The sequence below is a fragment of the Scleropages formosus genome, chromosome 9, assembly GCF_900964775.1.
Source record: "Scleropages formosus chromosome 9, fSclFor1.1, whole genome shotgun sequence".
NCBI lineage: Eukaryota > Metazoa > Chordata > Actinopteri > Osteoglossiformes > Osteoglossidae > Scleropages > Scleropages formosus.
The window spans coordinates 30,142,284-30,156,213 of NC_041814.1; the positions used below are offsets into that span (position 1 = coordinate 30,142,284).

General features: G+C 42.7%; 1 protein-coding gene across 1 annotated transcript; it reads left to right on the forward strand.

Annotated features, from left to right (window-relative positions):
- Positions 1-1,224: 1,224 nt before the first annotated feature.
- On the forward strand, positions 1,225-11,989 carry LOC108927478 (trypsin-like). The gene is made up of 5 exons (XM_018740811.2): positions 1,225-1,343; positions 8,195-8,372; positions 10,088-10,338; positions 10,446-10,567; positions 11,716-11,989. Exons 1-5 carry the CDS (start codon positions 1,301-1,303, stop codon positions 11,884-11,886), a joined length of 765 nt encoding a protein of 254 aa, XP_018596327.2. The 5' UTR covers positions 1,225-1,300; the 3' UTR covers positions 11,887-11,989.
- Positions 11,990-13,930: the final 1,941 nt, after the last annotated feature.

A 13,930-nucleotide genomic window follows, 5' to 3' on the forward strand; every position in this document is an offset into this window, starting at 1 on the left:
TGTTGATAAGCAGATGGCAACCACATACGTAACGACACATGTTCTATTTTCATCAAAATGAATGATGGCAGACTTGGTGGATGAAAGCAAAAAGTGCATAAATAGGATGTGAACAAGTTTCGTACCTGTCTGAACAGGCTGTATGTATAAGTTCTGCAGACATTATGATTCAAACAATGGGTTTCAGTCTGTGTGAAGATTGTATGTAGGGTTTCTTGCACAGTATAAAAAATATGCTCCTTGTGAACCGATGCCTTGAAATCACCTGTAATGTGTGTGTTTGTGTGAGAAAGAGAGAAACAGAAATATTGTCCTGTGATGAACTGGCACCCTGTCCAGGGTGTACCCTGCCTTACCCCCTACACTGTGGACCACTGTAACCTTGTTCACTGCACTCAACATTTTTGGAGTCCAGTTGTTACATTTTATCAGTATTGCCCTGAGTTGCCGGGTAGGCTCCGGTTCCCCGCGACCTCATGTGGGACAAGGGGTTCAGAAAATGTGTGTGTGTGTGTGTGTGTGTGTGTGCGTGCATATTTTAAATGTTATCTCTGTGATATGTGAATAGTGCTGTCATGTACTGGACACCAAAATGCACCAAAAGAGCTTACTTCAGTATAACACAACTACAGCAGGTGTTGTGTACCAGTCTTTAAAATGAATGCAACTGGTTGTTGTTAACAGTTCAGCTGTAGGAAAAAGAGTCAAGACAGTATTTCAGTCCATAATATAGGGATTTATAATAAGGTAGTGAAATATATTGGGTGGGTGTGGCATTTGAGTCCTGCTTGGCGTGCCTTGTGGCGGGCATATCTATAGTTTTACTCTATTATAACCACATCACAGTGGCAAATCGGTACAGCAAAAATCTTTTTGTTCTCTGCATAATCATATATATGAACAGGATCTGTGTGTTACACACACAATGTCCACAACCCATTGTCCCAAGCAGGGATGTGACGAGCTGGAGCCTAACCCAGCAATACAGGGTGCAAGTCTGGAGGGGCAGGGGACGCCAGTCTGCCACCAGGTACCCCAAGCAGGGCTCGAACCCCAGCCCTACCACAGAGCAGGACCTGGCCAAACCCACTGTATCACCGCATCCCCTAAGTGTTGCACATTACTCACATTTTGTACAACTGTTCTATTAATTTAACTAAGAAGACGGTAGATCAGATAAGTGTGTTAAGCGGTAGGAGGGTGTGTGTTAGAGGGTGTATGTAAGTGAGTCAGTGTGTAAACCGCTCCGTCTGACAGTTGAACTCCCAGTTCTGTCTAGTCGTTCTGCTGAGAAATCGTCATGAAAATCCTTCTCCTTTTCTTCTTCTTCTCATTTTTGACAGGTAAATGTGTTTTTATAAATCTGAAATTGTTAAAGAAACTGATTGTACAGCTGGTAGTGCAGTGGTTAGAGCTACTGCCTCTGGTTTTAGTACCCTTGAGCAAGGTCCTTGTCCTAAAAAGGGCTCCAGTAAATTTGCCCCCCTGTATAAATGGATAAATAATTGTAATTGCTTTGGAGAAATACATTTAGCACTGTGTATAGCTCTATACAGGACAGTACTATAAACATTTGAGGGTTCATCTGTCATGCCAGAAATTCTTTTAATTAAATGCATTTTTTTTTTGCAAACTATGTTAACAAGCCAGATAGCTATACAGCTGTTCAGTTGTATTACTGTCATGGGCATAATGGAAGAACTGTAAAATCAAGTGAATTTTATTGTATTATTCCTAATTATTTATTGTCATGATTCCTAAGAATTTTAGAATAAAACAAATTACAGTTTTGAAAGCTTTATATTACAATGGAATAATACAGTTATAATCTGAAGATCTGTTAGATCTGAAGCAACCAACAGCAGAACACTTATTTATTTTATACAGCAGAACTATATTTTGAACATAACAGAATGTGTACAAAGGAGTGTACTATCTGCTACTGATCAAGGAAACTTTGTAAGCACACTTACTTTTATTCATTTAGTTGATGCTTTTCTCCAAAGTGACTTACAATGTAAAGGTTACAGTTATTTACCCATTTATACAGGTGGGTAATTTTACTGGAGCAATTCAGAGTAAGTACCTTGCTCACGGGGTACTACACCAAGAGGTGGGGATTAAACCTGCAACCTTTCAGTCCAGAAGTAGTAACTCTAAGCACTACACCAAAGTACATTTGTTGACTTGATTATAAGATATAGGGAAGTTTTTTTTTTTTTTTTTGAAAAAAGATTTAACCTATTAAATACTGTACTTTATGGATTCTTCATGAAGCATCTTTTCAGAGCAACTATTAGACTTAATATTAGTCAGGAAAAGTAAGTATAAAGCTGACAACATTGGTCCACTTAATGCAAAAATAACTGTTTGCTGTAATATAACACCAGGGTGTGCGGTGGCACGGTGGGCTTAGCTGGGTCCCGCTCTCTGGTTCTCTGGTGGGTATGGAGTTTGAGTCTTGCTTGGGGTGCCCTACGACGGACTGGCATCTTGTCCTGGGTGTTTCCCCTTCCCCTATGTTGCTGGGTTAGGCTCCAGTTTGCCAGGACCCCGCTCAGGACAAAGACTTTTAGACAGTGTGTGTAATCACTCTACATAAAGTTCATTGGAATTTGTTTTGGAGAAAAGTGCCTGCTAAATAAATAAATGTAATGTGAATGTAATATAGTAACTTCCAGCAAGTACACTTACACACAGAAGCACATGATTGAACTCATCCATCCATCCTTTCTCATTAAACACTTGCCTTAGTCAGGGAGGTTCACAGAATATCTAGATGCAAGTCTGAGGGGGTAAAGCCTGAACGGGATGCCAGACCATCCCAGAGTAGCCACACGCTCACCAATTCACACACTATGGGCATCTTAGCATCACCAACCCAAATGAATTGCATTTCCTTGCACTGTGGGAGGAAACTGGAACACCTGGATGAAACATGGGGAGAACATACAACTCCACAAAGACTGACCCATATTTGAAACTACATCCAAGCAGACCAGGATCTGAGAAGTAGCAGTGTGACTAGTTGTGCTAGTGTGCTGCCCTCAGTTCAGTTCACTTTTATACAGCACTCCTCACTAGAGTGACACAGAGAATAAAGTTCCAGAAGATATAACACAAAGACCCAAAAGATGTGGGTATTATGATAAAAGATAGTTTGTTATTAGATGCGCCAACTGGCAACAGGTGAAAGAAAAAAAAATCCACAAGATTCAAATCTGCTGCTTGGGATTTTTGTTCACATGAGCAAGATCTCCAACAGAAGAGATACTTGACACCCATCCTGCCCGTAATGTGATCACAGAAATGTGACATGTTTGCTAGTATGCATTTCTGAAGGCTTGATGGACAAGTAGAACTGTGTATCATCAGTATAAGAGCAGAAATTAATATTGTTCATTGGACAGTATTACCTCATGGTAGCTTGTGTAAGTTGTAAAAATTTGTTTTGGCACAGAACCCCAAGGTATTTTGTACCCAAAGACGGAGAGGAGGTTTCATTCAGATATGGACATTGAATTCAGTGTAAGACTTGAATTACTTCTGCACAGTGCGAGGAAAGATGAGACACATCTCTAATCTGTGCAACAAGTTGCCTGCTATGATCGAGTTAATGATGCAATGATGAATAAAGTCACATTTCTTTCCACCTCACTCACCATTACTCCACCTCATAGAGGAATTTGTCACCTCATAAAGGTGAAAAGCTTGTGACCATCATCCACATGTCCAAATGTCCCTGTCGGATGTAATGAACGGTAGATGCCTGGACATAGTATTTGCGGTAGATTTCCAGGGATGGAGCAGGTGTGCCTGTGCGATTTTTTTTTCCCAGGCGTATTTCAAAAGAAGACATAAGGTGTGATCAAGATGAGAATTTGTAGCCAGCTGTACCAGTGGGGTTCACTGGCATTGCTAGATATCTGTATGTTTATCTTTCATTTGATATGCTATTGGTCCTATATGAGTGTATGCTTGCGTAGTTGTAGCCCCCTGCTACATGTGTTCACATGTTGCCTTATTGCTGTGTTTTTGTTTAAATTATTATTGGTGTGGAATAGTTTTATATTAATATGACAAGAGCTGCAGTTTGGTCAACTGTTGGTTTTTTTTTCTTTCATGTTTGAGTACACACACATTGTCTGAAGCTGCTTATCCCAAGTAGGGTCGCTGTGAGCCGGAGCCTAACCCCTCAACACAGGGCTGGAGGGGGAGGGAACACACCCAGGATGGGACACCCGTCTGTCACAAAGCACCCCAAGCAGGACTCAAACCCCAGACCCACCAGAGAGCAGGACCTGGCCAAATCAGAATCAGCTTTATTAGCCAAGTATACCTGAGTATACAAGGAATTTGTTTCCAGTTTAGAGCAAACTTACATTGCACATTCACACATACAGACTACATAAGCAGATACTGAACTAGACATACACTAATACAAACATGATTACCAATAATGCAGCAGACAAGAACATAGTATAATGCAGACACAACATAAAACCACACAGGCATAACACAACTAAATGACCAAGCATAGGAAAAGTACGCATTGACCTGTATCATAAAGTGACATTATAATGCAGTGATTGCCAGTTATTCAGAGAACATATTGCACATGGGTATGATGTTACTCAAAGATATAAGAAACATATTGCACATGGATATGATATTGCACAAAGATATAAGGAAACATATTGCACAAAAGATGTAAGAGCATACTGCACATGGGTGTAATGAACAGGTAGGGTACGGTACTAGTAAAAAGTCCAATGATGACTGAGGTTATAGGAGGGTATTTAGAATCTTTATGGCTGCTGGGAAAAAGCTGTTTTGGTGTCCGGTAGTTCTTGTTTTAATTAATCTGTATCACCTGGCCGAGGGAAGTAGGGTAAACAGACACTGAACAGGGTGTGAGGGATCCCTTACAATTTTCTCAGCCCGTTTCCTGACACGGGACATGTATAGGTCCTGGAGGGAAGGCAGGTTGGTCCCAATGATGCACTCTGCTGACTTAACCAGTCTGTGAAGGCGGCGCTTGTCCAATTGGGTGGCAGAGCCGAACCAGATAGTGATTGATGAACACAGTACGGATTCAGTGGTGGTCTTGTAAGATCGACACAGCAGTTCCTTGGGCAGGTTGTGCTTTCTTAGTTGGCAGAGAAAGTACATCCTCTGCTGGGCTTTCTCGGTTATGGTCGTGGTGTTCTTCTCCCACTTCAAGTCTTTACAGATGGTAGTGCCAAAGAACTTGAAGGAATCAGTGCTGTACACAGTACAATCTTGGATAGTGAGTGGTGGCAGGGGAGAAGGTACTTTCTTAAAGTCGATTGTCATCTCTACTGTCTTACTGGTATTAAGTTCCAGGTTGTTGTGTCTGCACCACAAGGAAAGCCGGTCCACCTCCCGTCTGCATGCAGACTCATCGCAGTCCTGGACGAGTCCTGTGACTGTAGTGTCATCAGCGAATTTCAGGATCTTAACTGATGAGTCCGCGGAGGTGCAGCCATTTGTGTATATTGAAATGAGCAGAGGGGAGAGCACACATCCCTGGGGGGCACCGGTGCTGAGTGTGCAAATGCTAGATGTGAATATCCCCAGCTCACCTGCTGCTCTCTGTTGGTGAGGAAGCTTGTGATCCAGTTGCAGATGGATGTTGGCACAGAGAGCTGACTGAGTTTGTAGTGAAGGATGCCTGGAATGATGGTATTAAAGGCCGAAATGAAGTCCACAAAGAGGATTCGTGCGTATGTCTTTGTTGAGTCAAGGTGCTCCAGGATGTAGTGCAGCTCCATGTTCATAGCATCTTCCACAGCCCTATTTGATCTGTAGGCAAACTGGAAGGGATCCAGCAGTGAGCCTGTGATGACCTTCAGCTATGCTAGCACCAGCCTCTCAAAGCACTTCATTGCTACAGAGGTAAGGGCCACTGGTCTGAAGTCATTCAGTCTCGAGATGCAGGTGTTTTTGGGAACAGGTATTATGGTGGAGCGCTTGAAGCACGATGGGACCATGCTTAGCTCCAACGATCTATTGAAGATCTGTGTAAAGATGAGGGCAAGCTGGCCTGCACAGGTTTCAGGCAGGAGGGAGACACCTGATCAGGGTCGGGGGCCTTCCTCGTCTTTAATCTTTTGAACAGACGCCTTACATCATCTTCACTGATCGACAAAGTTGGATGGGAGGAATGGTGGCTGGGTGGAGGCTGGGGGAGAGGTGTTGATGTCTGGATAATGGGCCCCTCAAACCTGCAGTAGAAAGTGTTCAGATCTTCAGCCAATTGTTGGGTGTTGTCTGAGTGGGGGGACGGTGCTTTGAAGTTGGTGAGGACGTGTAGGCCTCTCCACGCTGACACCGGATCGTTAGCTGAGAACGTTTGTTTCAGCTTCTCGGAATAGCGTCGTTTAGCAGTTTTGATCTCTTTAGTTAGCATGTTTCTGGCTTTGTTGTATAATGACCTGTCTCCACTCCAATAAGCTGCCTCTTTGTCCTTCCATACCTGTCTCAATTTAACAGTAAACCATGGTTTGTAGTTGTTGAATTTCCTGCGAGTGGTGGTCGGGATGCATGTATCTTCACAAAAACTCATGTAAGAAGGAACAACACCAGTGAGTTCGTCCAGGTTGTCAGCTGCTGCTTCAAATACACTCCAATCGGCGCAATCGAAGCCGTCCTGCAGAACCAACTTGGCTTCATCTGTCCATTTCTTCACAGCAGTCATTGTGGGTTTGGCAGATGTAAGTTTGTTTGTATGTGGGAATTAGGTGAACCAGACAGTGGTGAGAGTAGCTGAGTGAAGCATGGGGAACAGAGTGGTAGGCGTCCTTTAAGACCATGTAGCAGTGGTCCAGAGTGTTCTTCCCTCTTGTTGGGCACTTAATGTGCTGCCTGAATTTTGAGAGTTCAACATTTAGTTTTGCTCTGTTAAAGTCACCCAAAATGATGAGGAGTGAGTCCGGGTGGTTCTGCTCCATGCCTTGAATGTGGCTGCAAAACAGATCAAGCGATTCACTCACACAGGCTTGTGGTGGAATGTAGACATTAATCAGAATGAACGATGAAAACTCCCGAGGTGAATAGAAGAGTTTGCAGTTTATGAATAGTGCTTCCAGAGAGGGCTCACTCACTGTTTTTAAAACTGAACCATAGTGCACCAATCCTCGTTTATGTAATAGCAAACTCCACCGCCTTTGGACTTTCCTGTTTGAGCAGATATGCAATCTGCAATTTGTACATTACATTAGGAGAAAGAGAATCATAGTTGCAGACATGTGATCCTTAAGTCAACTTAATAAAGTAAAAGTAAACTTTTTTACTTTCCACTTGATGCACCAATGTTCATCGCTGAAGTAGGTGCACAAAACTCAGGATAGACTAATCCTGATCACCTTCCTATTTTTTTTTTTATTTTAATAAAGGTACACAAACCTTTACATATAATACATGAGTAGCGGTGTGTAAAGGCTTATCTGGGTATGATCATAAAGTTACAGTGCATGAACATTTACACCATACATGAGCTGGAGAGGTCTTGGGTGTAATGGGTCCGGAAAAGATGAGTTTTCTGACCCTTATTGAATGTAGACAGCACTTCAGCAGTTCTGAGTGTGAGGGGGAGGTCGTTCCACCACAACGGAGCCAGAACCGAGAACCTCCATGTTGTACGATGTGGTGTTTGGTGGCTAGCAAACAAATTATAGATGCATGTGAAGGATGCATTTGCACAGAGTTTTCCAAGCTGTGATCTAAGCATGGGAGGTCTAATCTCACAAGAACAGTACAGCCATACAATACTATTCGTTAACTGGGCCTCTCAGCACCCTAGTCACTCATACTCCTCAAATTCATGAGCTACAGTAGATGCATCCTAAGTTTAAATTTTTGTAGACACCACTAATTCACCTCCTGTGCGAAGGGGTTTTCTGAGGCACAGAGACAATCGTAAGAACAAATAAAAATTTAGAATTGAGTGGGTGGGCTACATATTTTTCTAGAGTATATACAAATTTTTGTGGTAGAACATTGTAATTACTGCAGTTTTTTTTTTTAGTGAATGTTGAATTTTTTTTTTTTTTTTTTTTGGCAAAATACAAAGAATAAAGTATATTGTGCATGTTAAAGCATTTTTCTTTGCAGTAACTGTGGCATATATTTTAATACTTGCATGTGTTCTCGACTTTTGCCCTACCTGCAGGTGCTGTTCCCAGGTACATCTATAAAAGGATCCTTGGTGGACATGACTGTATCCCAAACCAAACAAGCTACCATATTTCTATTTGTGATAATCCATGTACCAGTGGAGATCATGTAAAATGCGGAGGGACTCTGATTCGTGAAAAGTGGGTTCTAACAGCTGCCTCTTGTGATGGACCGTAAGTATGTTTTGGGGAGCTTGGGGTGCTGGTTTGACAAAGTTCAATTTATATATCTGCAATTAGAATTTATCTTTTCCAGTTTGCAGTTTTCTGGAGTTTCCAAAAACGAGGTACAATAAACTTAAAAAGTTGTTTTAATTAAAGTTCTCACCAGATGTTCTCCGTTATGGATTCATATGCTTGCACATCTCTCCAGTGTGCCTTTATATTGCTCGATCTGCCTTATCTCCTTGTGCCAGACACAAAGACCTTCCAAGGTCTTCTTGCCTGAATCCCAATAAACTGGAATTTTACCAGTAGCAGAAACCCTATGTTGCAGAATCTTCTGTAGCAGGCATAAGAGACACAAATAAAACACATACCTGAATGAATATTCATGAATACTATATAGCGAACAGTATAAAAAAACAATGACAAACACAGAGTAAACATAAAAGTAACACATAATAAATCATAACATAATATACACACACACATTTTCGGAACCGCTTCTCCCATACGGGGTCACGGGGAACCGGAGCCTACCCGGCAACACGGGGCGTAAGGACACACCCAGGACGGGACGCCAGTCCGTCGCAAGGCACCCCAAGCGGGACTCGAACCCCAAGACCCACTGGAGAGCAGGACCCGGTCCAACCCACTGCGCCACCGCGCCCCCCTCAATTAAAAAGTATTTTCAATAAACTCCTAATAATCAATAGTAAAATATGTGTTTATAGGGAAAATAGATACACTCCAACACTTCTATTATGCACTGGTTAGCAACAGCTCCTCACTGTCCAACCCTGCCTGCCTCAAGGGCATAATGGGAACCAGTAGCCATCACATAAGGGACTGTGAACAATGACTTTGAAAAGCAGCAGGTTGGGGACTCAAGAGAGAGCTGGGAAGTTATGAGATTCTGCCAGCTGGGCACTAGTTTTCTCTTTTCTTGTTTTCTGTGTGTTACATTTCATTTCCTGGCTCATGTGTCCCCCCAGAAAGGGCCATGTTCCCTGTCTTAGTTTTATGGGTTCTGGGCAGTAAAAGCCTGTGAAGGGATAAAGCCCCCTGTCCACTGCCCTTGTCAATTCTTTCAGCAATATCAAAAGTTACATAAAATCTTTTTAAATAATGCATTTTATGAATCCCATTCTGGCTCTTATCAGTTAAAGAAGCTACTCAAATCCAGTATAAAACAGCATGAAGATGTTTTAAAATATTGACCTGTCAATTCTGGGGGAGAAGGGGGCATGGTGGTGCAGTGGGTTGGACCAGGTCCTGCTCTCCAGTGGGTCTGGGGGTTGAGTCCCACTTGGGGTGCCTTGCGGTGGACTGGTGTCCCTTCCTGGGTGTGTCCCCTCCCCCTCTGGCCTTATGCCCTGTGTTACTGGGTAGGCTCTAGTTCCCTGTGACCCTGTATAGGACAAGTGGTTCTGAAAATGTGTGTGTGTGAAACCAAAGGGTGAACCAAACCCTAATTCTTCAGATGTGAAGTCACACTAAATCATGCTGACTAACAGAAGCTGAAACAATCTCTTTGTGTTGAAAAAAACACATTTTGTCACTCCTGATATGAACCTGCCAGTATGTCACAAAATTGGTAATACAAATTCCTATTTCAATAATAGACAAGGGACATGTGCGACAGTTCTGTTGTCAACAATCTGTTGTCCTTAATGATTTTCCAGTTTAGAGTCATTTAAGTTGTTAACTCTGTCTTTCTCTTGCAGAAACATACAAGTTATTAGAAGTAGTCAGAATCTTGGACGTATAGAATCACAACGCATAGCACAACGTATCAGACTCAACTTCGGAGGTCAGAATGGTGATCATGATATTATGCTGCTGAAGATGGAAGGTAAAATTGATGGCAGAACACCTGTTAGAGAACCAAATGATGGAGAATGCAAAAATCTACTAGCAGGAAAAGTTCATGATTTTGATGTTGCTGGCTTTGGAATTCGTGGATACACTGATGGAGGTAAAAATGTAGAATAATAATGTAGAAACAAACAAACAAACGTTATAAAGATCTCAATAAAAGTTCTGTTACTGATTGATCTCCCTTTTCCCCTGCACATGGTGTAGATCGTCCAGTCAGTACAAAAAGTCTGCTGTGTGTCAATATCGAGAAGACTGATTGTAATCAAGAATGGAAAATTGATAATGGAAGATTCTGTGCTGGAGGAAAAGGCAAAGGCACCAGAACTGTAAGAATAACATTTATTACTGAAGGATGATCACTGTAACGGTCCCAACATTGTCTTGTAAGGAATCATATTTATGGTTATGGATTGATCTTGTAACAACAAACAAATTGCATCTTAAATCAACAAAGCCAAATTATAATGAAGCTGAATTCAGTTTTATGAAGACGAATAAATTACGTTCATGAATTTCGGATTTAAAAATTTAACACAGACTTCCAGCTGTTCCAACACCTCTCATTTAGGTACAATAAAAATCAGGGTCCAGCACAAACATATGTAGCATAGACTTTAGAACAGTTGGTAGTGTGGTGGTTAGACTTAGTTCTCCACAACTGAAGGTTGCCGCTTTGAATCTCACTTCTGGCTGTAATACTCTTAAGTACTGTACTCATCCCAAATTGCCCAGCTGTACAAAGCGGTAAATTAAAATGTAAGTTTCCTTTAAGAAAAGTGTCAGCTAAATCAATAAATGTAAACTTGTTGTAGGAAGGACAGCTTTGATTGCAGCTAGAGAAATGAAGACACTGGGATAGTCCAGGAGAACATAATGCTCCCGAAAGAGGATGTTATAAAAGCATTAATATTTGAGAAGATGATAATATGAGATTTCAGCCAGAAAGGATGTATCAAATTTTCGTTTTTTCAGCCCCAACTGTGATTTGGCCAGGACTAGTAAAGTAATAGCAAACACACACTTTCTGAACCGCTTGTCCCATATGGGGTCACAGAGCCTAACCCAACAACTCAGGGCACCAGTCTGTCACAAGGCACCCCAAGAAGGACTTCACTCCAAGACCCACCACAGAGCAGGACCCAGTCCAACCCACTGCACCACTGCACCACCACACCTCCTCTTAATAGCAAATACACACACACACACATTTTCAGAACCGCTTGTCCCAGACGGGGTCACGGGGAACCGGAGCCTACCCGGCAACACAGGGCGTAAGGCCGGAGGGGGAGGGGACACACCCAGGACGGGACGCCAGACCGTCGCAAGGTACCCCAAGCAGGACTCGAACCCCAGACCCACCGGACAGCAGGACTGTGGCCCAACCCACTGCGCCACCGCACCCCCCTAATAGCAAATAATTGATGTTAAATAATTTTCAGAATTACTACTGTTTGTGTTACTTTCTCTTTTTCAGGGGGACTTGGGAGGAGGACTGATTAAAAATGGAGTTGTGTATGGAGTAACTGAGAGAGGACACATTCCAGACGAGAAAAACAAAGCTGGAATTATACCTGGAGTTTACATAAATGTCTGTCACTTCCATGCTGGGATAAACCAACACGCTGCAGTAATTAATGCAGCTTAATTTAAAGCTAGTAGACATGTGCCCAGTGTCCTCTGTCCTGCACCTGACCTGCATCTGGGACCTAAACATTAAAGAGATCCTAGGTCTCCATAATGAGCATCAACCCTGTGTCTTCTGATCATTTTGTGTGTTGGTGCAGGTGTAAGTGAAGAGTGCACGCATATACACATACATGCACATACACAGACAATAAGACAGACACACAACGACACAGACTCAGGCAAACACACTAATAGACACACACACACAAAGAAATCACAATTATGGCAAAACTGGTGTTCTACCTAAACAAAATAAAGAGGCTGTTGGCTGATGCTTTTTTCCTTGTTTTTCCATCTCAGAGGTCGTTCAATACACTGATGACCTTCAAAATTAACGGCTCATGATTCGCTGATTTAGCCTTGGAGTTTTTTTGGAACATGATTTGCACCAGTGAGATGAAGTCGGAAATGTATCTGACAGGTCGTTTACACATAAGAACCCACTATTCCATTTAGCTGAAAACTATGATGTGTGTGTGTGTGTGTGTGTGTGTGTGTGTGTGTGTGTGTGTGTGTGTGTGTGTGTGTGTGTACGCCTTTTAGCCATTTAACCGTAGTTGTGCAATAAAAGTACCAGGTTACACAGGTGCTCTGTATTCTAAAACTTTCTACAGCAGGCCATAGAGTTGTAGACAAAGCATATAAAGAGCACACCAGAAAAAATATGTAAAGGTGAATTTACGTTTCCATTTATTCATTTAGCAGACCGTTTTCTCCAAAGTGACGTACAACTCAGGAAAAGTACAATTTATGTATCATATTAAGAGAAAGAGACATAGATGCAGACATGTGACTCAAGCAAACCCAGTTTGTTACCCACCACTTGCTGAACCAAGGTTCATCGTTTGAGTAGGTGCATAAAATAACAGGATAGACAAATCATGATACCCTCCTACCAATTTTTTTTTTTTTTTAATATTATAAGATACACAAGCAAGGAAAAACGATTCCGGATTAGTGGCTGAATAAAGGCTTTATCTGGTGATGCTCATGAAGTTATGGTGCATGAACATTTACACCATACATGAGCTGGAGAGGTCTTGGGCAAAATCGGTCCAGAAAAGATGAGTTTTCAGACCCTTCTTGAACGTAGACAGAATTTCTGCAGTTCTGAGTGAGAGGGGAATGTCGTTCCACCACAACAGAGCCAGAACCAAGAACCTCCATGCTTTACCTTTTGTGCACAGGACCACCAAGCAAGCAGAAGTAGCCAAGCAAAGGGGTCTAGCTGGGGTGTAGCAATTGATCAAGCCCTGTAAATAGCTGGGAGCAGTTCCATTGATGCATTTGTAGACATTAACAGGGGTCTTGAATTTGATTCAGGCAGCCCCCCCCCCACACAGAGTCTGAACCCCTTGTCTCATACAGGGTCGCAGGGAGCCAGAGCCTAACCCAGCAACACAGGGCACAAGGCTGGAGTGGGAGGGGACACCAGTCTATTGGAAGGCACCCTAAGCAGGACTTGAACCCCAGACCCAATGGAGAGGAGGACCCAGTCCAACCCACTGTGCCACAATGTGCCAAGAGAAAAACAGACTCACATCAATCGTTGCTTCCAGAGTCTTAGCCAAGGATGTAGGCAAGATGAGTGAGTTGTTCAGTTTAATCGATAGATTGTGACACAAGGACGGGCCAGCTGGGAGGTAAAGAACCTCTGTTTTGGAGAGGTTGAGTTAGAGGTGGTGATCAGACATCCACAAAGAGGTGTCCGACAGGCAGGCAGCAATGCATGCGGAGATGTCTGACGCACCAGGCGGAAAGGAGAGGAAGAGCTGAGTGTCATCAGCATGGCAATGGTATTTGAATCTATGGGAGGCTATGACCAGACAGAGGGAGGAGGTGTAGATTGAGAAAAGAAAAGTACCCAATACCGAGCCCCGCAGGACACTGGTTAAGAGAGGCAGAGGAGAAGAACGAGATCTCCGCCAGACCACTTGATAGGATCTGTCAGATAGGTAGGACTCAGACCATCTTAGTGCCACACTTTTGATCCTAAGTCGGTT

Excerpts from the sequence above, each read along its gene's own strand:
- LOC108927478 (XM_018740811.2), top strand. The coding sequence starts at position 1,301 with ATGAAAATCCTTCTCCTTTTCTTCTTCTTCTCATTTTTGACAG. Across the intron at positions 1,344-8,194 it reads CTTCTTCTCATTTTTGACAG|GTGCTGTTCCCAGGTACATC; the intron begins GTAAATGTGTTT and ends CCCTACCTGCAG. Across the intron at positions 10,568-11,715 it reads AAGGCAAAGGCACCAGAACT|GGGGACTTGGGAGGAGGACT; the intron begins GTAAGAATAACA and ends TCTCTTTTTCAG.